At 31.9% G+C, this 26,074-nt stretch overlaps 2 protein-coding genes across 2 annotated transcripts; one reads left to right on the top strand and one right to left on the bottom strand.

Annotated features, from left to right (window-relative positions):
- The first annotated feature begins 5,351 nt into the window (after positions 1-5,351).
- On the top strand, positions 5,352-12,028 carry LOC129904017 (phosphoenolpyruvate carboxykinase (ATP) 1-like). The gene is made up of 13 exons (XM_055979549.1): positions 5,352-5,454; positions 5,696-5,959; positions 7,311-7,489; positions 8,020-8,173; positions 8,464-8,548; positions 9,662-9,762; positions 9,978-10,276; positions 10,424-10,597; positions 10,687-10,752; positions 10,839-11,017; positions 11,106-11,275; positions 11,354-11,522; positions 11,606-12,028. Exons 2-13 carry the CDS (start codon positions 5,703-5,705, stop codon positions 11,747-11,749), a joined length of 1,977 nt encoding a protein of 658 aa, XP_055835524.1. The 5' UTR covers positions 5,352-5,454; positions 5,696-5,702; the 3' UTR covers positions 11,750-12,028.
- A 1,857-nt stretch (positions 12,029-13,885) lies between these two features.
- Positions 13,886-15,907, bottom strand: LOC129904018 (ubiquitin-fold modifier-conjugating enzyme 1). Its single transcript, XM_055979550.1, has 3 exons — positions 15,416-15,907; positions 15,007-15,068; positions 13,886-14,257 (listed from the first exon to the last, which is right to left on the bottom strand). The coding sequence occupies exons 1-3, from the start codon at positions 15,746-15,748 to the stop codon at positions 14,128-14,130; spliced, it is 525 nt and encodes a 174-aa protein (XP_055835525.1). The 5' UTR covers positions 15,749-15,907; the 3' UTR covers positions 13,886-14,127.
- Between the last annotated feature and the right edge of the window lie 10,167 nt (positions 15,908-26,074).

Here is a 26,074-nt window from a genome sequence, read left to right as displayed (position 1 = left end):
TTTTTCTTAACCCCATTCAAATAGAAGAAATCAATAAAACGTTGTTTTGCCTTCTTACATTTTTTTTAGTAAATTTTACCTAAATTCCATAGTGAAAAGGCTCAATCATAACTTATCACTCATTTTTCTTAAATTATCCGATTTTCTTGATTTTCCCAGATTTTTGATACATTACTGGTTCTTCTGATACATCACGTTTTGGGTGTAGTATAATTAATGTTGTTGAGTTATTTATAGATAATAACATAATTTAAGTTAGGATTCCTTATTTCAATCAATTAGTTTGCTAAATAAGGGAAATAATCCATATAAAGCGTAACAGTTATGAGGGACATGAAAAACTCAAAAAATAGAGCATAACATCGAACAAAAACTTCAATTCAAAATTTGAATTTCATCAACCGAATCGAGGTGAATATCCCGATACAAAGTCACAAAGGCTTGTCAGGGGAGAGGATAGTAGAAGAAATAGAGAGTTGTTGGAGAAAATGGTGGAAAAGAATGAGAATATGATGAGAAAGATGAATGAACTGTGCCAAAAAAATGAAATACAAACACGGATGTTGAATTCGCTAGCGCAAAGGGTGGATCAATTAGAGAAAACTTTCCTTGTGCCTTTTATATTTCACCCTGTGATAATGGAAATGTATTGATGAAAAAATAATTTAGTTTTCAACTGAATTGTGGTTGATACATAACATCTTGTATTGATATAGGTTGTAGATGTATCAGAAGCAGTAAAGCTTGATACATGAGAATCTGATACATAAACTTTCATCTTATATTTGAGTTTGATACATTGATAACTGATACATGACCATTCGACATATTTATGGTTGATACATTGAAGATTGTTGTATTAACTTGAAAGAACAAATGAATGAGATCAAAATACTACTTGATACATTACATAATTTGCTTCAGGAAACAGAACATAATATGATACATTAGAGTAGCAGATACATATCGAACTTATGTATCAAGTACATGACAAATTCAGATACATAGTGATACATGACCATTCGACAGATTTATGGTTGATATATTGAAGACTGTTGTATTAGCTTGAAAGAACAAATGAATCAGATCAAAATACGACCTGATACATTACATAATTTGCTTCAGAAAACAGAACATAATATGATACATTAGAGTAGCAGATACATATCGAACTTATGTATCAAGTACATGACAAATCCAGATACATAGTGATACATAGAAAATAGACTACTATTTTGACTTTTTTCTCCTTTTTTGGAAGTTTTTGGAACCAGAGATTTTGAACTTGAGACTATTAGAACTGGAGATTTCAAACTTGAACAAGCACCCTTTCGCAATTTCTTCATAATTAAAGGCCGTATTACAGTGTTTGAATCTATTTTCATCAAAACCACCACTATTAGAAGAATCAGAATCATGAGTGAGAAATTAGGGATATGCTCAGTAAAAGCTATGAAAATAGAGAGAGAATGCAGTTGAGAATCAGAAGGAGATGATAGATTGTAAGCTCTAACTCCTGTGAGTGATTTTAGGCGAGAAATTAGGAATATGCTCAGCAAATTTCTTAAATTTTTGGATCTTGAAAATGGAGAGAGAACGAGAGAAAAGGATTTAGAGGAGAGAAAATATTTTTTGAGTGATGTATTCGAAAGATGAAGGAAAAAACTAAAAATAAGGGATTTTGGTAATTTTTTTAAAGGGTTGGGACTTTTAGCAAATATAATAATAAAAGGTGTGTAGTTTAGTAATTTTTCCTTTTTTGTAACTCCTTTTGTATTCTGTTTTTTCAAATCTTTGATAAGTTAGAGCAATATTCTGTCAAAAATATGAATCAATAGTTAAAAAGTGTTGAACAAAGTAAATTGTAAATTATCTATTTTATTTATTCGAATTTTTCAAGCACTATCACAAACACATTAAAGTGGAGTATACCAAATTATCAACTTCTTGAATCATATTTTATGGTTCTAACACTTATTGTTATTTAATATTTGTCAACTTATTACTTATAGAATTATGTTAAGAATTCATATAATAATTGCTTCAGTAAAATGATGTTTTTCAACGTTGAATTGATAAAATTAGAAAAATAATTTGAAGTAAATAAATATAAAGTTAAATTATTTAAATTTTAGGCCTTTAATTAAAATTTCACTTTAGACCTCACACAACGTTTAACCGCCCTTGCTCATCCCATCAACTAAACGATGGACCCCTCGTTGTATTATGTTTCTTTTCCCTTTTTGGGCTTCTCTTTTGAAACTCCTACATATATATGTTATAGAAACTTATTCTTAATAAAACGCTTGATCAAATTCGTAAGGACCTAAGGCTTTTTTATTTTATTTTCTTGTAAAAAAGTTTTGTGGATGTGAGAATACACATTAGGTAGGAAACAATGGACGTAGAGTTTCAGCACTAGGACCATCTTCAATTTGGACAGTTTATCTAGCGTAATTAAAAAAAAAAAATTGAAAATGTATACATTTATAATGTTAGGACTAATGTTTGAATTAATTTTTTGGAACAATTCATCCAATAAAAGTTTCTTAATTTCCAAAAGAAAGAGTAAATTGTTTATTGAAAATTCATTCTTCATTTAATTTTTACGTTTTAGGTTCTTGAAAGATACATGTTTATTTGTATAATTCATGAAACTATTAATTGCTTTTTCTTAATGAAAATATTTTACATTCAAGAACCCTTTAGACTGCACCTCTTCCATCTTATCCTTTTCAAATATCTATAATTTCAAAGGTCTTGCCACATATATTAGACACTCAAACATCAAAATTTTGAATTTTTTCTCCCCTCTAAATTGGTCTCTACATGTGTTTTCAAAAACAAAAAATATCATAGAGTTGTTTGGTGTGCTCCACCTTTTAAGTTTGTTGAGATCTTATAAATTGAAGTGTCACTTCTAGAGAATAATTGTCCTTATATTTTGCGAGAAATTAATTTGTATACTTTAAATAATAATAACAGGTTAAATTTTTCAAGAACACATAATAAACATGTCAGTTCAGAATAAATTTTATTTATTTATTTGACTAAACTAATAGCTGATTATGTCTTGATTTTTTTTTTATATATTTAATACAACTGCATAATACCCATCGCTTATATAGTAGAAAATTCTATACTTGAAGGATTAGATCTAGCCGAATTCGTTTAATCCTTATGTTAGTTTTCTATTTTTATTTTATGTATGATTATATGCTTGTTAACCTACGATCTTTCGATAGTATTAATTTTTCTGTGTTCCTCGTTTTCTGTTTATGAACACGATTACCAACAGAGCATAAGAAATTTCTCGACCACTTTCGTTTAAGATTGGTGTGTTAAACAGCTAATATTTACCCCAGATACAACTTTACCATATAGTTGGTGTAGGTAGCTACTATAAAAGATATGTTTTTCTTTTTGAAAAAGAGTTCTCGATGACTTGAAATATACAAGTTTTCAGATCTGATATTCATATTAAAGTTCGATTAATTTGAATTTATATGATATATGACCCCATTCAAAAAAAAAACACTCTCTATTATAAACAATTCAACTTTCAAAGCTTAAATTCAAAATCTCTAATTAAAAAAAAAACAGTCTCATCCCGTCATTTTATGGTCAATTTGATTCCTCAAACGAAGGATTTTTACAACTCTTGTCTCCTATCTTTAGTTTAACAGCGCTTTACGCATTCTTTTCACTTTTTGTTTGTTAATTTATTGTAGATGTGGGGTAAGGAAAAAGAAAAAGAGGAGTAGTTTCCTAAGATAATAAAAACAAATAAATCATTTTTTCATACTCAGGGAGTAACTTTTTAATTTCAATATTTGTTAATATCATATTATTTTTTAAAAGTTTTGTATTTCACCAAATTAAGATGTATAAAATGGAATAGAAAGAGCCGTTGTGTACTCTCCTTTTTTACTTTACCTTACGTTCGCAGGAGATCAACAGTAATCATCAATTTTAGATATTTTTATATCACTCTTAAATTAATAAATAATATTAATAATTAAATTATAATAAAATATTTAATTAATTTTATAATATATACAAACTTTGATTAAAATAAAATTGAATTCACCCAAATTCATTGTATATTATATACTTAAAATTTTTTGCATATTCTTTGTGTGATGTGGGGTTGTTGTGGACCAACTCATTACTTAAAACATAAAGTAAATACGCAGTACTTTAATATTCCTACTATAAAGCCAAGTTGATAAATTACAGTAAAATTTGCAGATGATGATGCTAGCTGCAGTGAATATACAGTAGGATAGAATAAAGAAGAGAACAAACACCGATTGTCAATTTTTGGCTTTGTGATTACGCCTCTGACGTGTATCTTACCCACCCCGCCCCCACCCGGAAAATACGACCCATTTCTTAGTTTTGCACCGAACACTTTCTTACGTATTATTTAATTTGTCCACCCCTATTTGCCAATTTATAAATACTTTTCCCCTAATTCATCTTTTCTATTCTTATCCCCGTCTTTATTTTTTCATATTAGGGGTGTCAAAAATAGGGGTTAAGCTGAATTCAGACTCGATAAAATGAATCGAGCTGATAAAGTTATTTGAATTAAAATAAAATTCAACTTTTACTATAATTTTCTTAGCTTGAATTGATTTATATATTAGTTCAACTTTAGATGACTTGAATTGGACCTAAAATAGGTTGACTTGTAATATTAAGTTTGAATTATATCCTCTACGAAATCTAATTCTTTGAAAATTATAGTTGCCCACGTAAGAAACAGCTAGATATGATATATGCGAAAAAAATTGTATTGTTGAGGTCTATCAGTTTTTTTAACTCAGTATACTGGATCTTTACTAATGTAATAATATCATGAAAATAAGGAACTCCATCAAAAATAAATTTTTAAAAAATGAAAAAACATAACTTTTTAAGTAAAAATAGAGAAAATAAGTTTCAGAAATTACCCTATTACCATCTTTATTTTTATCGTATTTACTAGATTATATATAAATAGTTTTGAAATAATATTTTATATTTGTATTCATAATAATGAATTTTCTAAAATATATTTTCTTCTTTTCGAACCAAAACACTCCCTAAGTTCAATAATATCTCTTGTTTCAAGTGTTTGAATTTTTGGGATTAGAAAGTAAAATCATCATTCATGTACTTGAGTATTCTTTTTCAGAAATTAATTAATGACATTACTCATACATGTTGTCTTTTTCCAGCTATATAAATTTGTTTCCTTATTAATTTTTCAAATATCTTATCTTGACAACTTCTTGGGTTTATCCACTAACCATGGTTAGCTGTAACCAACGTTGAAGCGTGTGTAAGCATTACTATAAATTCCACACCTCAATTGCCCCAATGAACATATACTTCCATGGTTCAACCCTTTCGCTTAAATTTTCCTTCTTTTAATTCAGCTTATTCAATTCTTCCTCTCTGATTCTGGTAATGCCCTGTTTTTACTATAATCGAAAGCAAATTCGGGTGGAATTCGCTTTTAACTTCAATTTATATATACATACATACAAAAATAATAATATTAGAATTCGCTTTCAACTTCAATGTATATATACATACATACAAAAATAATAATAAGATCGTACTCGTTCTGAACTCGATCCGAGATTTGCTACTAATTTTTCAATATTTTCGTTGTTCATGAACGTGAATTTTTTCAAATTTGCAGGATAAAAATGGCGGCGAATGGAGATTTCAGTTTTGATAGCAAGAGAAGGACTGGGCTGCCGAAGATCCAGACACAGAAGACAGATGATGAAAACGTGGTTTGTCATGACGACAGTGCAACGCCGGTGAAAGCTCAGACACTGGACGAATTGCATTCTCTTCAGAAAAAGAAATCGGCGCCGACTACTCCGATCAAGTCTCCTCATGTATTCGGCGTCGCCGTTTCTGAAGAAGAACGCCAGAAACAACAGCTTCAATCCATTAGGTAAATCCATATCATCATTAGTTAATATTTCCTGTCAGATATTTATTCAGCGGCGTCGTTTTTTTTTTGCTGAAATTTTACTGAAGATATGATTATTTTTGTCCTGTTTAAATTGGCATGTTAAAAATGGGCTGAGTTAATAAAAAATAGAAAAAATTATCTAAATAAAACTTATTTTATCATAAAATTCTTACTCTATCCTAATCGGATACATCATGTATTGAGATATTTGATACATTAATTTAAGCGTTGTATTAGTCAGATATATCACTTAACGCGAAATATCGAAATGTCTGATACATTATTTTATGATATATTGATCGGATACATTATTTTACGTAATATTTTAGGACATTTTGGAATATATCTATATTCCATCAAATTAATATTTTTTTTATAATTTTAAAAATAATAAAAATAAGATGAAATTAACTCTTTAACACTATAGAATTAGTTAAAAAATAACTGGGTCATTAACCTTTTAAAAGTTAATTGAGATGAAATGAATTGAATTGAAATCAGCTAAAAATCAAATCAAAAATACAATCTATTTACTTTTTACTAATTTCAATTTTTTTTAATTTTATTATTGGTTTGTTTACTTAATAAACTTAAAAAGATAATACTAAATCGTTAGGGGAATTGAAATTGTAGTCCTATTGAGTAATGCCTTAATTTGTGATCGTCACTTGGAGATAGAGTTTGATCCGTGAAAGATCTTTTTTACCGTCACGGACTCGGAAAAATAAAAGGTACATTGAAAAAGAAGAGAGTAATATTAATAGTATGTTTGACCAAATTTTAAAGCGAATATATTAGTATTAATAGCATGTTTAGTTAATTTTTTTTAAAAATACCATATTTGATAATTGTGTTTTTTTTTAAAAATAATCTTTTTAACGAAATAATCTATGTTTGACTTATAATTTTAAAAATATTTTTAAACAACAATTAATGTTTGTCTCAGATAATCTGAGTTACACTACTAATAGGACCTGAATTCTAAAGAACGTCAATTTATATAGTTGATGATCAATCAATATCACCATAGGAAATTTGGTTTTAGTGTTTGGTCTTTAAAGTATTTCTAAGTGTATTTTCTCTAAAGTACTTCAGAATTTTTTTTAAAAACAATTTTTGCAACTCCTCAAAACATTAATTTTATCTCAAAAAATTAGTCACATAGTCACTTTTTTCTTTAAAAAGAAAAAAGACTTTGTGGAATATAAGACCTTACCGTGAAATATTTATCTTTTTTTTATTTTTGTCCTTAAATTTCTTAACATGGTAAAGTTCACGAGTTTTTAAAGCTTTAACTAATTTTTTTTTTTAATTTGTTGTATAAAAATAGTGCATCATTGGCGTCATTGACACGAGAGACAGGGCCAAACGTGGTGAAAGGAGACCCGGCAAGGCAAGCGGAAACGCCAAAGGGGCAACAGCCTGTTCAACACCACCACACCCCGGCCCTTAACATTAGTGACAGTGGCCTCAAGTTCACCCACATCCTTTATAATCTTTCCCCTGCTGGTAAACAATTTTACTTATCCTATTCTTTTTTTATGTTACACAATTGTGTCGAAAATTCTCACTTTTAAAATAAAGTAGTTTCACTTTGAATATAAAGGTTTTTACCTGTCACAATGACTTATCTTTCTTGGCTAATTGTGCATACCCACCCTCTATTTTATCTTTTATGGTCAATGATTTAATTAAAACTCTAGTGCTATTCTCAAACTTCCGGTACGTCGTAAAATTATGTGATTGATCATTATTAGTAATTTTTATTCATTATTAAGTTTGGATGTTTTATATTGTACAATTGTACTTTTTATAGTCTATTATACTTGTTTTGTAAAAAATGGTGAAGAAATGAATATTTTTGAATAGTACCTGAAGCTATTCTTCACCTTTTGTGAGTCATAAAGTTACTTGGAAATTTCTCTCCATTACTTTTGAGTAATTCCTTAAAAGGTGAAAATCAAAATTGTCCCTTAAAAAAGGGGCTATTGCTTGTTTAGATGTATACAAATTTCAATTTCGTGTGTTCCTTTTTGTAGAATTGTATGAGCAAGCAATCAAGTATGAGAAGGGGTCATTCATCACGTCAAGTGGTGCTTTGGCCACACTTTCCGGAGCCAAAACAGGCCGTTCCCCAAGAGACAAACGTGTTGTTAGAGATGAAACCACTGAGGAAGACCTTTGGTGGGGAAAGTAAGTTAATCTCCCCTGTTTTCCTTTCTTAAGACGGCAATTAGTGTTTTCGATTCAAACTATATATATATATATATATACACGTGATACGTGCACTTCAATATAATTGCAAGTACTCCAAATTGTCTGACTAAAAATGGTAGATCCACATATGTGTCTTAACATATGTTATAATTATGAGTACTAAATTTTTTTAATTAGTCAAATTTTTTTATTCCATAAAGTTAAATATTTTTAGTTTCTGGTGTCAATTTCTAACGTCATGATTGTTATGATACTTTTATAAACAGGGGTTCACCCAATATCGAAATGGACGAGCAGACTTTCTTAATCAACAGAGAAAGAGCTGTTGATTACCTATGCTCTTTGGAGAAGGTATTTTATTTGATTGTAAACAATATTATCATTTCACTAAAGTCTGCTTCCATAATCATTTTTAAAATATGCACTTAACATTTCCTAAAGTTATTATTGTCAACGGTTATAGAAACTATGCATATGCTTCCCCCATTGCTTAGTGCTGTCGCGTCATAATCTACACCACCATGTTTATTTTCCTAATTAATTGAACATGCAATTAGTACCTCATTAAAATAATGTCAGTTAATAAATAATTTAATTCCAGAATTTGAGGGGAGAGAGAAATAGAATAGTCTATATAATATATAGTCACCTAGTCGTTCTTTGATACTCTAAAGGCGTGTCTTATTTCCCATGTAAATAAAATAATGTATTTGTATAGACTATAGAGCTATATCACTTCTAATTTTATTTTATCTTTTTGGTTTTGTTGTGGTGTATGAAATGGCTATAGTAGCTGTCACAACCTTTATGTTACATTGTCTTATTCATGTAATTATTCTTAATCCCATTAGTGAAATTGTGATCCATTTCTGTCATGATTCATGGGCCTGAGCATGGCCTCAAGACACTCCTGTTTATGGTGAAACAGAATCTTCCTCATCTTTCCCTAGGAATGGATATGTTATAATAATTGTAACATATCTATCTAGCCTTTATTGAATTTGTACACATGTTCTACAACAAACTTATATTGATTTTTGGTCCCAACATGAAGGAAAATATCAGACTATTCATATCTACTACATACAGTTACATCCAAATAACGCCGTCGTCTCCGTGTAACATATACTTCACGATTTCAAGCCGTACAATGAGATACTTGTACTTTTGTCAGGGTAGACTACCTAAATTACACCTTTTAGGGTGTAGCTCTTTCCCGAACCCTGCGTGAACTCAGGATGCTTCAAGCAGCGACCTGCTCTATCCAAAGATTGAAATCATAGTTATTTTGGGGATGGTGAGACCTGCAATTAATTCTAATTGGAAAATTACCACTAAATAAATGATTTAACAGGAAAGAAGCTCCTTGCACATATCAATAAGAAGCCTGATAATCAATTTTACAGTGATGAAGATACCTTCTCTTCCTGACTATGTGCTACTTTTGGGGGGTCTACATTTCAGGTGTTTGTGAATGATCAGTTCCTCAACTGGGATCCAAACAACCGTATCAAAGTTAGAATTGTATCTGCCAGAGCCTATCACTCCTTGTTCATGCACAACATGTAAGAAGCTGATAATGATACTTTTTGAAAAAAACTCTGTTTTTACTTTCTTATGTTTTACAGGTCAGCAGATTAGAGTAGCTTTCTACTTTTACATATGCACATTATCTATCTTTAGATTTTACAACCATTAAGAGCCTTAGTGAATTAAAGGAATATTAAAAGATATGTAAAACATGTTAGTCAGTGCAATTCAATAACTGGGTCGGTGACAGGTGTATCCGACCCACTCCAGAAGAGCTGGAGGATTTTGGTACTCCGGACTTCACAATATACAACGCTGGTCAATTCCCATGTAACCGTTACACCCATTATATGACTTCTTCCACTAGCATAGACATCAATCTTGCTAGGAGGGAAATGGTCATCCTTGGCACACAGTATGCTGGGGAAATGAAGAAAGGTCTTTTCGGTGTAATGCACTATCTAATGCCTAAGCGCCAAATCCTCTCTCTACACTCTGGCTGCAATATGGGAAAAGAAGGAGATGTAGCCCTCTTCTTTGGATTATCAGGTATTAGTATAAAGGGATTGGTCCTCCCTTTATCGGAGCAGCAACAATATGTGCTCTCTTATCTTTATTATATGTCACAGAAAAAATTGACATTTTCCCTATATAATTCGATGCTCATGTTTCTCTTTCTGGACTTGTTCATCTTAGGAACTGGGAAGACAACACTGTCTACTGATCACAACCGATACCTGATCGGAGATGACGAACACTGCTGGAGTGATCATGGCGTCTCAAACATTGAGGGAGGTTGCTATGCCAAATGCATAGACCTTTCAAGGGAGACGGAGCCTGATATCTGGAATGCCATCAAGTTTGGGACTGGTATTTTTCTGATTCCGACTTGATATTCTTGATGTTATTTCCTGCTAAGTTCCAGTGTGAACATTAATATTTTTTTTCGGTCTATGCAGTGGTGGAAAATGTGGTTTTTGAAGAACATACCCGAGAAGTGCATTATACAGATAAATCTGTAACAGGTAACTTGTGTTGAATCGAACAGAGATTTATCTCTGGCAGTCATCACAAAGTGCTTCATGGTTCTAATAGAATGGTTTGATTGCAGAGAACACCAGGGCAGCATATCCAATTGAATACATCCCAAATGCTAAAATACCATGTGTTGGTCCTCATCCAAAGAACGTCATTCTCCTTGCATGTGATGCATTCGGCGTGCTTCCGCCAGTCAGCAAATTGAACTTGGCACAGACAATGTACCACTTTATCAGTGGCTACACAGCTTTGGTATTATGCTCATGAAATCTGATGCCTCACAGATTACATTTGAACTTTCAAGATACGATGTAAAGATTATTGCTTCCACAATTTACAGGTGGCAGGAACTGAGGATGGTATTAAGGAGCCTACAGCAACATTTTCAGCATGTTTTGGTGCAGCATTTATCATGCTTCATCCGACAAAATATGCAGCCATGCTGGCTGAGAAGATGCAGAAACATGGAGCTACAGGATGGCTTGTGAACACTGGCTGGTCAGGTGGAAGGTAAGAGCACTCGCTCGCAATATGTACCCAAATGATGTCATTCAAACTAAATGTAACGAATCTCTCTGTTATTACCAGTTATGGATCAGGCAGCCGAATTAAGTTAGCATACACAAGGAAGATCATTGATGCCATTCACTCCGGCGCCCTTTTGGAAGCGGAATACAAGAAAACCGAGGTATTTGGGCTGGAGATTCCAACTGCACTTGAGGGAGTACCTTCCGAGATTCTGGATCCTGTGAACACTGTAAGTTAGCATACACTTCAGCATTGTCTAATAGTTACGTTCTGTAACCTTTCCGTAATGTAAAATGTTGTATGTTGCAATAGTGGCTTGACAAGAAGGCACACAAGGATACCCTGTTGAAGCTGGGAGGCCTCTTTAGGAAGAATTTTGAGGTTTTCACAAACTACAAGATTGGAAGTGATAGCAACCTGACTGAGCAGATCCTGGCAGCTGGTCCAAATTTCTAATTGAATAAGAATTTGCCTGAGTGATGGTTGGGGAAAATATGATCTAAATATCAAAGAGAAATAAGATAGCCAGAAAACATGTGTAATATTAGTTTTGTGTAAGTGTAATTGGTCAGGGAGAAGGTTTCACATCCATGAGTCTTCGTTATTTATTTGTCTTTTTTTGATTCTCTGGGATCGTGTTTGTTTTCTGGTGAAGTTGAGGCGGAGGTTGTATTTGTAACTTTCATTCACTTGTGCTGTAATATCTTCAGTCAGTAATTAAAGCTTCATACCCAACTATTTCTTCTCTGTTTCAAGTCGGAACAATCTTAGAATAGCACTTCAGTTTCCCTTGTTCAATCCAACTAAGAAAGATGATTAGGCTAATTGTAAACTGTTGAGTCCTGTGTTTAGGAAAGAGGATGGTAACTCCTAGAATTTCAGGAGCTAGTCCATTAAAGTCATCTCTTTCACAGTGAGCCTAAATGCTTGCACCCAAAAATCACCAGAGTATCATTCTAAGAGACACTCGGTATATCTGTAATAGTATTCTATGTCATAGTTATAAACATTATTCAGACCTGGAAAGTTTATGATTCCTCGGAAACGTAGACCATCACGCACTTAAAGATTGTATATTACTACATCACATTGGCTCTTACCTGCGCGAACTGAGAAGCAATTCACTGAAAAAGTCCACCATGTTTTCACCCTGTGATATCAGAGTGTAGACAAGCTTGAAAAGAGAAAGGTAGGTAAAAGCATTACGAGCAAATTTGCTGAGGCTTCAAAGCAAGGAATCTGCTGAAATTCTTGTCATTAATCTGCAGCTATTCTCATATTAGTACTAATTTTTCTGACAGGAACATTCGTGAAACAATGTTCTAGTTCAACGTAATTCAACAGACGAGGTCGAGTTCTCTAGATTAAATCCTATGCTTAGAGGACAAGAGTTGATAATTTCTATCTATTATTGACCGGAATGGATATTACATCTCAGTTTCTTTTTCCTTTCCTTTATGTGGTACATGACAAAGAGAATAGACGGCCTATACTCACTCTCAACAAATACAGGTTATACTCCCCAACCTTCACCCGCCCCCAGATTTGACAGAAACGCTCAATTGTGCCACAATTAGTTCAAATTCTTCAATAGCAAATCGAAATGGCTCATTCAACTAAGTTTCTATTTTTTACTAGTTTATAAGCCACAAGCCAGTGCAGTTATACAGATGTTGCGCTAGCTATCAACACATTGGCAGAGGCGAATGCAGCTTTTGGGCAATGGGTTTCCAGCAGTCTTGAAGGAGCTCCAATGCCTCACATCTGAAGCAACTTCGACACCATCTAATCTTGTTAAATCATTAGTGGTTACACAAACACCTTGTGGTGGTCCAAGGACAACATAACGCTGAAAAATAAGGGAGGAAAAAAGTACTTGCTCAGGTTCACAACATAAAGTCATTGGTTTGACAATTTTGGATGATTGGGGAGGAAAAGCTGGACGAATGCTAAACATCATCAGAAGGATTATATCAATAACAAGGAGCGACATGAAAAAACAGGATGAACACCACTAGTCCACACAAATTTGAGGGCATAAAACACATGCCAAACGACTTCGGCAAATATGATAGTTGCATCTCAAACTTCACAAGGCTTGAATAACATGAAACTGGCCTCCTCAATATGATTCGTCAAAAAAGCAGGAAGGACATCATAGTTAATAAATTTGAGGGCATAAAGCACAAGCTCAAAGAAATCAGCAAACACAACCGTTGTATCAGAAAGTTCAGGTTTCACAGGGCTTTAACAATATGAAACTTCGCCGCCTCAATATGATTCATTAATTAAAAGGAAGAGCATATCATTAGTCCAAATAAATTTGTGACATAAAGCAGACATTAAAAGCTATGTTGCTCTGACACTCCAAAACTATTGCCGCACCCGTGTTGGATCCTACAGAATGCACTACTTTTAAAGGATCCGACACGCACCCGGCTACATTTTTTAAAAGTCTGAGCATCATAGATTAAAAGACCTGGGCAAATAACAAGTGTAACTCAAAGTCCACATTTCACAAGGGCTTTAATACCTGTCCCTTTATCAGAACAAAAAAAAGTGAAAATAACACGTTATTTTGCCGCCTCAATATGATTCACGGAAAAAAATGGGAACCACTAGTCCAAACAAATTTGAGGGCATACAGCACAGGTTCAAATAAATCAGCAGATATGACAGTTGCATCTCAAAGTGCCAGGTTCAACTGGCTTACATAACATGAAACTATTGACTCCTCAATGTGATTCATTTATGATAAATTTGAGGGGAAAATTACACTTTCAAGTAACTCCATAAAGTTTACAGTTTTCACCATGCTAAATTTCATCTCCTTTTCAAGATTCACTGGATGTGGCCACATCATCTTTGTGTTTAATCATGCCAGAATCAACAAGAACAGGAATTTCCGCTGCAAGCCATGGTGCAAGACCCAAACAGAGAGCATGTGCAATGCCAAATCTGGGGCTAAAATGAATACCAAAAGTTAGATTTAAGTAGAAAGACACTTTCAGTTCCAATATACAGAAAATAATTTAGGACAAATATGAAGCAAAGGGTGCTCCTTTATCTACCAGTGCAAACACAAGCACATCTTAGAAAAATGATATTCATTTAAGTCAAAATCTACTACGTTCTCAGTCGACCAAACATACATTTGCTTTCACTCAACCATAACTTGATCCTACTAGCAGTCTGGTAATTGAAGAGCTAAACCCAAGTCAAAGAATAATCTAATCAATTACTCTTGAATCCAGAACCCAAACAAGTTGAAGTAGGCTTATGAATCTTCCACTACTCACTATTCGGACAACCCAACATCATATTATGACTATATTAAAACTGATTGTTAACCTACTGCAAGTTTGTAACCATCCTCCTGTATCTTGGCCAATTCAACAATTTTGAATGCCTCACTAATGCAGTCCCTATAATTGGGACGACAGAAAACTGGAAAAAATAATATTTGAAGCTATGTTGCTCGGGCTCTTCAAGAATGTTGACGGGTGCTTGTTGGATCCTTCAAATATAGTGCATTTTTGAAGTATCCAACATGGGTGCAACATCATTTTTGAAGAGTCCGAGCAACATAGGTTTGAAGAGTGTAGTGCATGTGAAAGAACTTGATATGTCGAAAACAATATGGTCGACCAACACAAAGTGTCATGAAATGAGTAAAGTTCATAGTAATACAGCTCAAAGAGGAGAATAATTACCAATTCTTCGCCCATAGCGGCTTGAAATGCACGGTCAAGCATATTTTCCCCCCTCTATACATCTACATAAATCAAAAAAATAGAAATAATCAATCAATCAACAAACTAAGCAACAATTCCAAACTAATTCGAGAGAGATAAATATCTGAGCTTGTTATGATCCAGCTGATGGAATCCCCAAGATTCTATTGTCAAATTAGGAAAGCTTTGTCACCTGAATTTGAGCTACGGTTCACTTGGATCGAGGCTAATATAGAGGGAATGTATCTATCTATTCCACTCTATTCAGACCCATGGTAAATAATTTGATAAATTAGGGTTTTGCTAACTTCAAGTATAACAACAACAACTACTACACCTTAAGCCAATCATAACAGCAAGTATTCAGGAAACAAGAAAAAGAACGAACCTTTTCAGTCTTTCCATCAAGTTCAGGCAACTCGAGTTCAGGAGCAGTGGCAGGGTAAGTAACAGGGATATCGAACTGGAGGTCAAACTCGTACTTGAGAAGGTTATGCACGTACCAACACTTACCCTTCCAACGAGTACCTTCAGGATTAGCCGCAGAGATACGAAACCAATCGTTGTCTTTGGATTTGTTCATTGATGTATAAGCTATTAGGGCCTTGTACTCTTCCTTCAGCCGCTGTGTCCATGCCGCGCCGTCGCGTGGACCGGCCTTGATTGTCAACAAAGGGATCTGTGTGAGAGTTGATTTGGTATTCGGATCCCAACCCTCCATCTCAGAATTGCCGGAGAATTTTCTATGATAATCGCAGATAGAGGAATCGTCGGAAAATGGAGCAATGCGTTTTTTTTGTACAAAGTATGAATAGAGCCTTTTTTATTTCATGTTGGATTGGGTTCGGACTTACCCAATGCGAACCTTGATTTTATATTAATGTAATAAGTACCCGTTTGGCCATGTTTAGTTTTTTCTGAATTTTTATTTTGTAATCTTTACATAATTTTTTAATATTAAATTAATATAGCTTTAAAAGTTAATTAAATTGAATCTCAAAAATTGCAACATGACAACTAAAAAAGAAAGAAGAGAGTGTAATTTTTGAATTTTGATTTGAATTTGTATTTTGCAATTTGAAAAAATTTAATGTCATTCATAAATTCAAAAACAACTTTTATTTATATTTATCTTCAAACAAATATTCAGCTTTCAAATATCAATTTTAGTCGTGATTGATTAGACACTTTCTTCGTATAAGATCTTATTACTCTATTAAGTTTTTCAAGTAAGTCTATTGAATTGAGTATGAAAGATTGCTATTCAAAAATAACGTTAAAAGATCTGTCTTTCAGGAAATAGTACATATAAAATAATTTTGATATTTACTTTTATAGAGGGGATGTGAGCATATCGCTTATGGATCTTATTCAAAAAGAGTCGATCAGAGTAGACACATCATTAGCAATAGACACACGTGAAAAAATTCTTGCTCTTTGGGACAAGATGCTGATTGTTATGGATAGGTAATGCGAGGAAAACCTTGACCTTCCTTTGTTATATCCTTCGAACTTGGAGACTGAAGAAGATCACTATACGCAAAGACAAAGGCAATATTTTTATATATTGATAGACACCCAAAAGACCTAATCCTCTTTAAAAATAAACACTATAACTTTTTAAAAATTTTACAATTCTTATGTCCAATCATCCACCAACTTTACTCCTTAACTCAATAAATCCATAAAAAATCATTATAATTCTCCACATTATAAAAATAGATGCTAACATCTCTATTGAAAAATAACAATTGAATTTATAATGAAGATTAAGACAAGTGAGTTTGTAAACAACAAATTCTTGAGCCGTGAAAAATAAATAATTAAGACAGAAAAATTGGAGTAACAAAATGTAGTATTAAATTTCAAAATACAGTAAGTGTTACAATCTCTATGAATCCTCTAATTCTTCTTTTCGAATTTAAATTTAAGTGCATTTGCTTGATCTTGAATCTGATGGATTTGAACTTGAATATGATGATTTGTTCTTGATTTGTATTTAGATTCAAGGGCCTTCTAGCTTGATCTTGAATCTTGATGAACTTGATTTTCGATTTGGTAAATTTGATATGTTCTTGTCAATTTTGATTGATTTGATCTCGACTTGTACTTGAATTCAAAATTTTTGAACTTTCTCTTGAATCTAGTAGTCTTGATCTTGAGTTGTATCCTGAATTTGAGTTCTTGAGTGCTTGAACTTCTACCTTGTAGAAAATTTACAACATTTAATCCACGAGCTCTCTTCTTACTCCTTGTTCTTGAAAAACTCCCCCCCCCCCCCCCCCTTATTGAGAATAATGAGAAACCCTATTTATAGTTATAGGGAGTGGTGTACCCGTGTGATTTGATTGGTCGGTTTAAACGGACTAATCATGCCACTGGTGAAAAGCTCTAATTTGATTGGTTAGAATATGTCACATACACACGTGGCATGATTGTAGTGGCTCAATTAATTTAACTTGAATTGTTACATAACTTTGACACGTGACATAATTGTAGTGGTTTATTTAATTTGACTTGAATTGGCACATAATTTTGACACATGACATGATTATAATGGTTCTTTTAATTTAACTTTGATACGTGATATGATTATAGTGACTCATTTAATTTGACTTGAATTGCCACATTACTTTAACACGTGACATAATTCTAATGACTCATTTAATTTGACTTGACTTGACTTGCCACATTATTTGAATTATTTTCTTGAATTTAATATAATTCAAATTAATTTATGCAATAAAACCCAATAAAATTTTAACACATACAAAGTTATGATAATCATAATTAACCTATAAATATTGTGAACTTGTTTATGCAAATATGAAATAAAAACAATAAGCAAATAATAAAATAAAAGTAAGAGAAAATTCTTATTAAGGAATTTCTTGTCAAAGTGATAAATAACCAGGACATAGGAGAAATAAATTGCTTATTATAATTCGAAAGCTTGAAGAGTAATAACAATTAAAAACAAATGATTATGAGTGAGAACAGGGGATGTATTTATAGTTTAATCCAAAGTAATGCTCTTCTAATATTCATATAATGATGGTCATCATATACATATCTCTTGGATAAACAAATGTTGATTTGTAATTGTCGTGGTATATTTTAATCTTTTTATATACTATTAATTTGTCAGACTTATTATATTCAATCACTAACAAATGATTGATTACTTGATTCAGGAGAAAGGTCGACTCTAACCTATATAACTAATTTAGAAATTAAAAGTAAGTCCAAAATTATCTCTCAATCAATATCTCAATTCGAAGTCAGAGTGATCCTAATCAACTTAAATTCGGTCATATTTATTTTGTCACGCTTCATCCTCTAAGTCGTTCATGTGTTAAGACCATATTTAACAATATAACTATATTTATAGAGATTTCGATTATTTTTTTTAAAAAAAAAAACTTGATAGTGTTGTAAAATAAATAAGATTTAGCAACATAAAGCGGAGAGAGTATGAGAGAACAAGGGGAGAGAAGACAGTCGTCCTTTTCTATTTTTCTATATTCTGATTATCATAAGATGACAATTTATATAGGCAAATGTCAAGTGGTTGACCACTTGCAGTGGGCCTCAAGTGATTAAAATACTTACTAATGGACACCATCTTATTAGTGGACACACCACCATAGGCTTTCTAACGGATAGTTTTTTATAAGCATTTTGTTAGGGGTTTTTTGTTTATTCCAACTTCATTCATACACTTTACACAAAAGATATTCAATTTAAAGTGATAAGATATTGTGAGGATAATTTCAATTAATTCAAAATAAATTTTATTTGATTTAACTGCCTCCGTTTGTTTTTTCCCCACAAATAATACGTAATTGAATTATGCAAAAGTTAATTAGTATTATTTTATGTAAAATAAAATGTGTGAAACAAGAATGAAGTTATTATTAATATATGATTTTAAAAATATTAGAATATCATAACTCATCCTCATATAGTAAAAATAATATTTATATCATTCAATTAAAAAATAACATATCCACCTAATAAAATCACAATCTATAGTTTCTCAAAAATATTTTTTTAAAAAAATAGCATAAAACTCTCATATGTTCTATATTATAATTTACAAACATTTTTTAATAGGTTTTAAGAATAAGCAGATATTAAGAAATTTTTACGAAAAAATAGTATTGTGAAATACAATGGTATTCTATCTTTTCATTATGACAATTAATTTCTCACAAAAATAAAAATGATGACATATTTAATACCTTTAACATTCAAATAAGTCATCAAACACATTTTTTTAAAAATAAAATAATTTATTGTGTGTTTTGTTTCTTATTTGAAAAAGGAATTGTGAGCAGTTAATACGCATGCGACAATTTGCTTATTCAAATTTTGTGTTATACTTGAATTTTTGACATCATTGAAAATAAAGATATAATATTTAATAGTGTCCTAAGGGTGTATGAAAAATAAAATTGACTAATAAATTTCCGGTATAATGCGCGATAATTGATGCAGCATAGTTTAAGTCACAATTCGCAGCAACAATGCAATTTAAATTAATCAACTAAATTTTTTTTAAAAAATATTGTGTAGAAATACATTAGTTAGAGATAGCATGTTGTGTGCACGAACTTAATAACATTGTTTTACATCGATAATTTATTTTAAGCGATAGTTACTATTTACACTTAATAATAATAATAATACTTCATTAATAATATCGGAGAATAATTTAACTTCTCGAATAATTATAAAGTTATTTGTTATTCATGTCTGATATTCATAGTAGATTCAACTAGTATTGATCGGAAAGTGGTATACAAAAATAAAATCATACTTAACGTTCAGATCCAAGACCTCTAAGTCAAGGATGATTTTTTTTTATTTACACAATATAATTGTCACGACCCCGTCCCGCCGTAACTGACACCCACAATAACCCTCCAGTGGAAGAACCATTTTTACAACCCAACTTGTCAAACTTAAGAGATAACAATTAAAGACTTGTGAAAGCAGGAATAAAACCAAAAATAATACTGAGTTCCCATAAACTCAGCTAACAATTTTAATAACAACGAAATGCGGAAACATCCTAGAAACTGAAAGTCGTCCTTACCCAAACTCTAACCAAATATCAATGGAAAGAAAAATGAGAACACTCCCAAAAGAAGTCATAAAACTAAACAGTGTTTGAAAATCTGAGTCCTGAAAATGGACTAGAACAGAGAAGAGTTCACGGCAGTTTGAAACAAACAACTCACCCTTGAACTCGAACAAGCTTTACTTTTCTAATCGAGGTCTCTCCGCAGCCGTCTGAATATGCCCTGTACTCAATAAAATGGCAAAGCAAGAGTAGTATCAGTACACAAAAACAACAGTGTACTGATAGGATTACGCGGTTAGCCAGTAAATGGATCATAGATAAGTAAATTCCACACAATAGGCATATACATATATAGAATAAGTCAACTAATCTCAAGTTCAATCATATTCGGCAATATCACAACTCCGTATTTCCACGTGCTATAACTTCACAAAAGGGTTCTCAAGGGACCTACAAACAATCAATTTTGTGTCGTAACGTGACACTCGGTCCAAATATGTGTCGGAACGTGACACCCAATTCAATTATGTGTCGGAACATGACACCCGATCTAATTATGTGTCGGAATGTGATACCCGATCCAAACATACCACTATCACAAATACGTTCAGTATTTACAACATTATATCGCTAAGAACATGTTCATCACAAAACAGGCTAGGAAGTGATCATTTCACATGTAATCTAGCAGGTTTCCCTATTTATATACACACATGCATATCATGAAGCAATTTAAAAAGTATATGAAACACATACGGGAAACTAGACCATCACTTACCTCAAATTCACGCTTCAACAACCTTACAATGCAAGAGCTTTCTCTTTTTGGATTCGTTCTTCTCGTTCTTGGTCTAGAAACAATAAACACATACAAAGGATCAATACCATGGTCTAACTATCATGAAATATAACGCAATTTACACTCTAGGCCAAAAACATGATCATAACCCCACCCTAGGGCTATTTCCCACCATTAGTTTTCAGTTCAAACCTCCCCCCAGTGAATTTAGGAGTAAAATTCTTACCTTAAGTGTGGAAATCCGTGGAAAATTAATAGAATTCACCCTAGGTCGTCTCTTGAAGTCTTAGAAATTGATTTTGTAGAAAAAGACCGTTTTTAGACTTTGTCACGACTTAAGTCGCAACTGCCCTGCTCTGGCGGGACTCATCCCACTCTGGCGGCCCCGCTCTGGTGGGATATACAAAAATACTGAGCTTGGAGTTTCTGTTCCAAGCCCCCACTTCACAACACACCCTTTCCAAGGACATATTAAAATATACCCTTCACGTCAACTTCGATTTCGGGAGTTTTACTCGCTCAAATGCGATTCTCCAAAGCCGTAAATTCTCTGTATCGTCTTGTCTATCAACCTGTCCAATCAAATTAGAGATTTGACCTCCATCATTCACATGATCACCCTAGACTTCACCTAACTCAGAATTCGTCCAAATCTGACCTAGGCTAAATTTTTCAGAAGTTACTACCTGCAATTTTCTGGCTCGAAATCTTTCTTCATTGGCCTAATTCTAATGACAGGGATAGGTCGTTACAATAATACTTGACGATAAATAATAATTGAATCAAATATGTCCAAAATAATACGATGTGTCAATTATTACTGATACAATTTTTTTTTGCATAATTTATAACATATGTTCCCTCGTTAAATACGTGATACAAAGGTAATAGGACAAAAATATGTTGATACGTTCAATTTTCAGTGAAAATAAATAAAGCAAGAAATATAACTTTACAAGCAAATAAATTTCGTGAAATGTCAAAAATGCTCTGGGTATTCACATTTTTTACATTGTAATATAAACACATTAAATAATGTTTTTCTAACAATTTTTAATATAATATCTGAGAACTAAACTTAATAACTACTTTAAGTTACCGTGAGGATCACTCATAAATCATAAATTGAATTTTTTGAAAAGCTATATATTTCAAGCTAGTATGCATGTATTAAAATTTTCATAACTTGAATTCATCTTTGTATTTTATGATGTTTTAAGTAGGTTATCTTTAAGTTAAGCGTTGTTTTTGAAGTTTTTATAACATGGAGTGAGATTTATGATGTCATACTAACTTTTAAACAAAAACCATATCAAGAAGATGAAAAACGTCTAACTTTAGTTGAATCAAAAGCCAATATAATAAAAATAAGTAGTTTGAGAAGTGATAATGATATGTGTATAATACCCTCGTGACGTTTAGAATATGCATTGACGATGGCATCAACAATTTTATAGAAATTTTAGTAATGTTAATGGGACACATTAACATTAGTTCATAGCTATAGCATAATTATAGTAAAAATTTTAGGAATCACTGTATAAGCTTAATTTCATCCTATTCCAACCCTTTTTAATTTTACAAAAATCCTCTTTAAATAACAGCATTCAGATACGTCCTTGGAGTGTGGATACATAACTTATGATACATAAGTTTAATGAGTCTGTTGAGATTTAAAAGGAAACAAAACGTAAAAATTAAATTATAGTTGAGCAAATCACGCACACAAATTGATATCAATCCCTTCCAATTCGCATCAGTTTCAAATCATTCAGAATTCAAATTTTCTTTTGCCTCACACATAGCCCAATACGTAACAAAGGTTGTTTCTTCAAAAAAACAGAGACTGATACATGATGAACTTAACAATTTTGTTGAGGCATTCTGAAATTTGGGAGAGTGATGTGAGTTATGCCTGATACAAGAGCAAAGAAATAGTTGTTAGTCAAACGATTTCATTCGTGAATCTCAAATCTACAATTGCAGCGTAATTAGATATCGATGAGATAAGTAAAAACATAGAAATTCGATACATAACTGAAGAAAATTCTTCTCCAATGATAATTAAAATGATATGGGAGTAAGAATGCATTTGGAGGTGAAAAAAATGAGCCTAGAATTGAAATGTATCCATTATGCATTGATACAAGTGACAAAAATAGTGAAAAGATACATTGCTTTGATCCTTCGTCCGGTGAAATTGTATGTGTCGAAGGTTCAGAAAAAGATACACAAGCTCTTGCTTTGGTTAAGTCAAAAATTAACGATTCATGTTACATTCCCGAATTAGAAATTACAAATTACATAAATGATTCAAATAGTACAGATGATTCAAAAAGAATGTATCACAATAATCTTTATTGTCTATATATTGTTGTGATACATTCTTTTTATTTATTGTTAATGATATATTTTTGTTCAAAAAATACTCATGAAATTATAGATATGTGCCTTTTATTATGATATAAATAGGTGTTAGATATATGAGAATATAATCTTTATTGTCTATAGATTATTGTGATACATTCTTTTTGTTTATTGTTAATGATACATTTTTGTTCAAAAAATACTCATGAAATTATAGATATGTGCCTTTTATTGTGATATAAATAGGTGTTAGATATATGAGAGTATATATGTATCTAATACGAATTAAAATGTCAAGTTTAATTTGAATTGTAAGTGAATGTATATCAAAAGTAATGGTTTAATTCAATATATCGGATACATCAAATAATGATACATTGAATACTAATACATAGTCTTTCAACTGAGATTTGAGTTTGACACCGTGAATACTGATACATGACCTTTCACTAATACATTTAAATGATGTATCTACCATAATACATGATACGTAAGGCCAAAATTGTGTTTTGGATATGATAAAGTTCATGAAACATTATTGAATACGTGATTATTATTTTTATGAAATATTATAGTTTTTGACTGATACATGATACATTTTTTGAATTAACATGAATCTGATACATACAACTATGTTTTAGTGTGTTATTCTACTAACTGTGGCTGAATTTTGAAGGCATCGTGTCGAAAAAGTTTAGAGATATTCAAAATTAGGTACTTCAATAGTGAACATACTCATTCATTAAGAGACAAGATGTTAACAAATGTTCAAGCAACAATAAGGTTTTTAAGTGGTGTAACTGCTGCAAAGTTGTTCAATCATGAAAGAATCCATACTCCAAATGATGTAATTGAAGATATTAAAGCAATCTATGGGATTGAGATTTCTTACCAACAAGCATGGCGGGCTAAGAAACGTGCACTGGAGATACATACATATGCTCACTAATGTGTACCCAAATTCGTATATAAGGATGCACAAGTTAGAACAAAATTAATTTATGTATCTGTTTATATCATTGAGGCCCTTTCTGTGGGGTTTAAATTTCTGTAGACCTATAGTTGTAGTTGACGGTGCACATCTTAGTGTAGCTTACAAAGGGACCTTTGTATCAGCAAGCACACTTGATGGTGCAGTAATTTATTTGTTATTGATATTCTATTGTATTTAATTTGATACACCTTTCAACTATTAACGAAAAAAATAAACTAATATTTGGCTGAACTTTTTGTGATTAGGTTGCATATTGCCATTAGTTTATGAAGTTGTCGACATCGAAAATGATTCTTCATATACCTGGTTCTTTTAACAATTCAAAAATGCGTTTGGGGAGAGGAAAAAAATGTGTGTTGCACCGAATAGAAATGAAAGTATAATGAAGAGTTTAAGCATTGTTTTTCCAAATATTCTTCATTATGCATGTATATGACATCTTTGAAAGAATGTGTGTACATTTGTTATTGATATTCTGTTGTATTTAATTTGATACAACTTTCAATTATTAACGAAAAAATAAACTAACATTTGGTTGGACTTTTTATGATAGGTTGCATATTACTATTAGCTTATAGAGTTGTCAACACCGAAAATGATTCTTCATGGACCTGGTTCTTTTAACAATTCAAAAATGCATTTGGAGAGAGGGAAAAATGTGCATTGTATCAGATAGAAATGAAAGTATAATGAAGAGTTTCAGCACTGTTTTTTCAAATGTTCCCATTATGCATGCATATGACATATTTGGAAGAATGTGTGTACAAACTTCAAGAGTGGCAAAAAACACTAAGTGATCTATTCTACTCAATGGACAAATACTATTGAAAAGAAAATTTTGAAAAAATTGATGGCTAAGGTGAAAAAAATTAATTACCGGATTAATGAGTACCTTAAGAATTCTAGGTATGAAAAATGGTCAAGAGTTCATGCAACAATAAACGGAGGAAGAATGATGACTTCTAACATCGCCGAATGTTTCAATGGCTGCCATGTTGAGGCACGACAGTTATCAATATTAGAATTCTTGGAGCAGTCTAGAATTCTATTTGGTTCTTGGCACTGCAAAATCAAAGAGATTTCCTCATATACTAAGGATACATTAGGGAGAAGGTTTGAAGAGATTTTGATTCTAAACGCTTGATAAAGTTAAAAAATAAAGGTATGTATCTTGGCCTCAAAAGGTTATGTATCACCAGTAAGGTGATGTATCCGTATGTTTTCCAAATTTATTGATTTAGATCATTTAATGTATCTCTAACTTTCTTAATCTTTGCAGATTGTTCCATCATCTGAGTTTATGTTTTCGGTTTATGAATTTGAAAGAAGATACATTGTATGCCTTGAGGGAAAAATATATAATTGTGGAAGATTTCAATTAGACAAGATACCTTGTGCACATGCAATTGCTATTTTAAAAAGTAAAAATATTACTGATATGCATTCATACTGCTTTGATTACTACAAATTAGATGCATTAGCCAAAACTTATGAGGTTCCAATGCCTGATAAAGAAGATTTGGCAGTTTCAGATTATGTTTTAGATGAGTTAGTTTTGCCTCCTAGATTCAACAAGATGCTTGGACGATCAAGGAAAAGAAGAGAAAAAATTGAGATGAAAAACTAACATCAAACACAAATTGTTGTGGACAAAAAGGTCATAACCGATGAACTTGCACTTTTGTTCTTGATGAGAAGTGACACAGTGTTCTTATGATACATTAATACTACTGATACTTAGATCTTTCAATATAGATTTATCTTGAATTTGAATAAATGTCATTTAATCAATTGGAAA

The sequence above is a fragment of the Solanum dulcamara genome, chromosome 9 (genome assembly GCF_947179165.1).
Source record: "Solanum dulcamara chromosome 9, daSolDulc1.2, whole genome shotgun sequence".
Classification (NCBI taxonomy): Eukaryota; Viridiplantae; Streptophyta; class Magnoliopsida; order Solanales; family Solanaceae; genus Solanum; species Solanum dulcamara.
Note: the sequence above shows the minus strand (reverse complement) of the source record. Positions and strands in the feature narration are given on the sequence as shown.

Excerpts from the sequence above, each read along its gene's own strand:
- LOC129904018 (XM_055979550.1), bottom strand. The coding sequence starts at position 15,748 with ATGGAGGGTTGGGATCCGAATACCAAATCAACTCTCACACAGATCCCT. Across the intron at positions 15,069-15,415 it reads TTGATGGAAAGACTGAAAAG|ATGTATAGAGGGGGGAAAAT; the intron begins GTTCGTTCTTTT and ends TGATTTATGTAG. Across the intron at positions 14,258-15,006 it reads CCGCTATGGGCGAAGAATTG|CCCCAGATTTGGCATTGCAC; the intron begins GTAATTATTCTC and ends TATTCATTTTAG.
- LOC129904017 (XM_055979549.1), top strand. The coding sequence starts at position 5,703 with ATGGCGGCGAATGGAGATTTCAGTTTTGATAGCAAGAGAAGGACTGGG. Across the intron at positions 10,598-10,686 it reads TGCCATCAAGTTTGGGACTG|TGGTGGAAAATGTGGTTTTT; the intron begins GTATTTTTCTGA and ends CGGTCTATGCAG. Across the intron at positions 10,753-10,838 it reads TACAGATAAATCTGTAACAG|AGAACACCAGGGCAGCATAT; the intron begins GTAACTTGTGTT and ends GTTTGATTGCAG.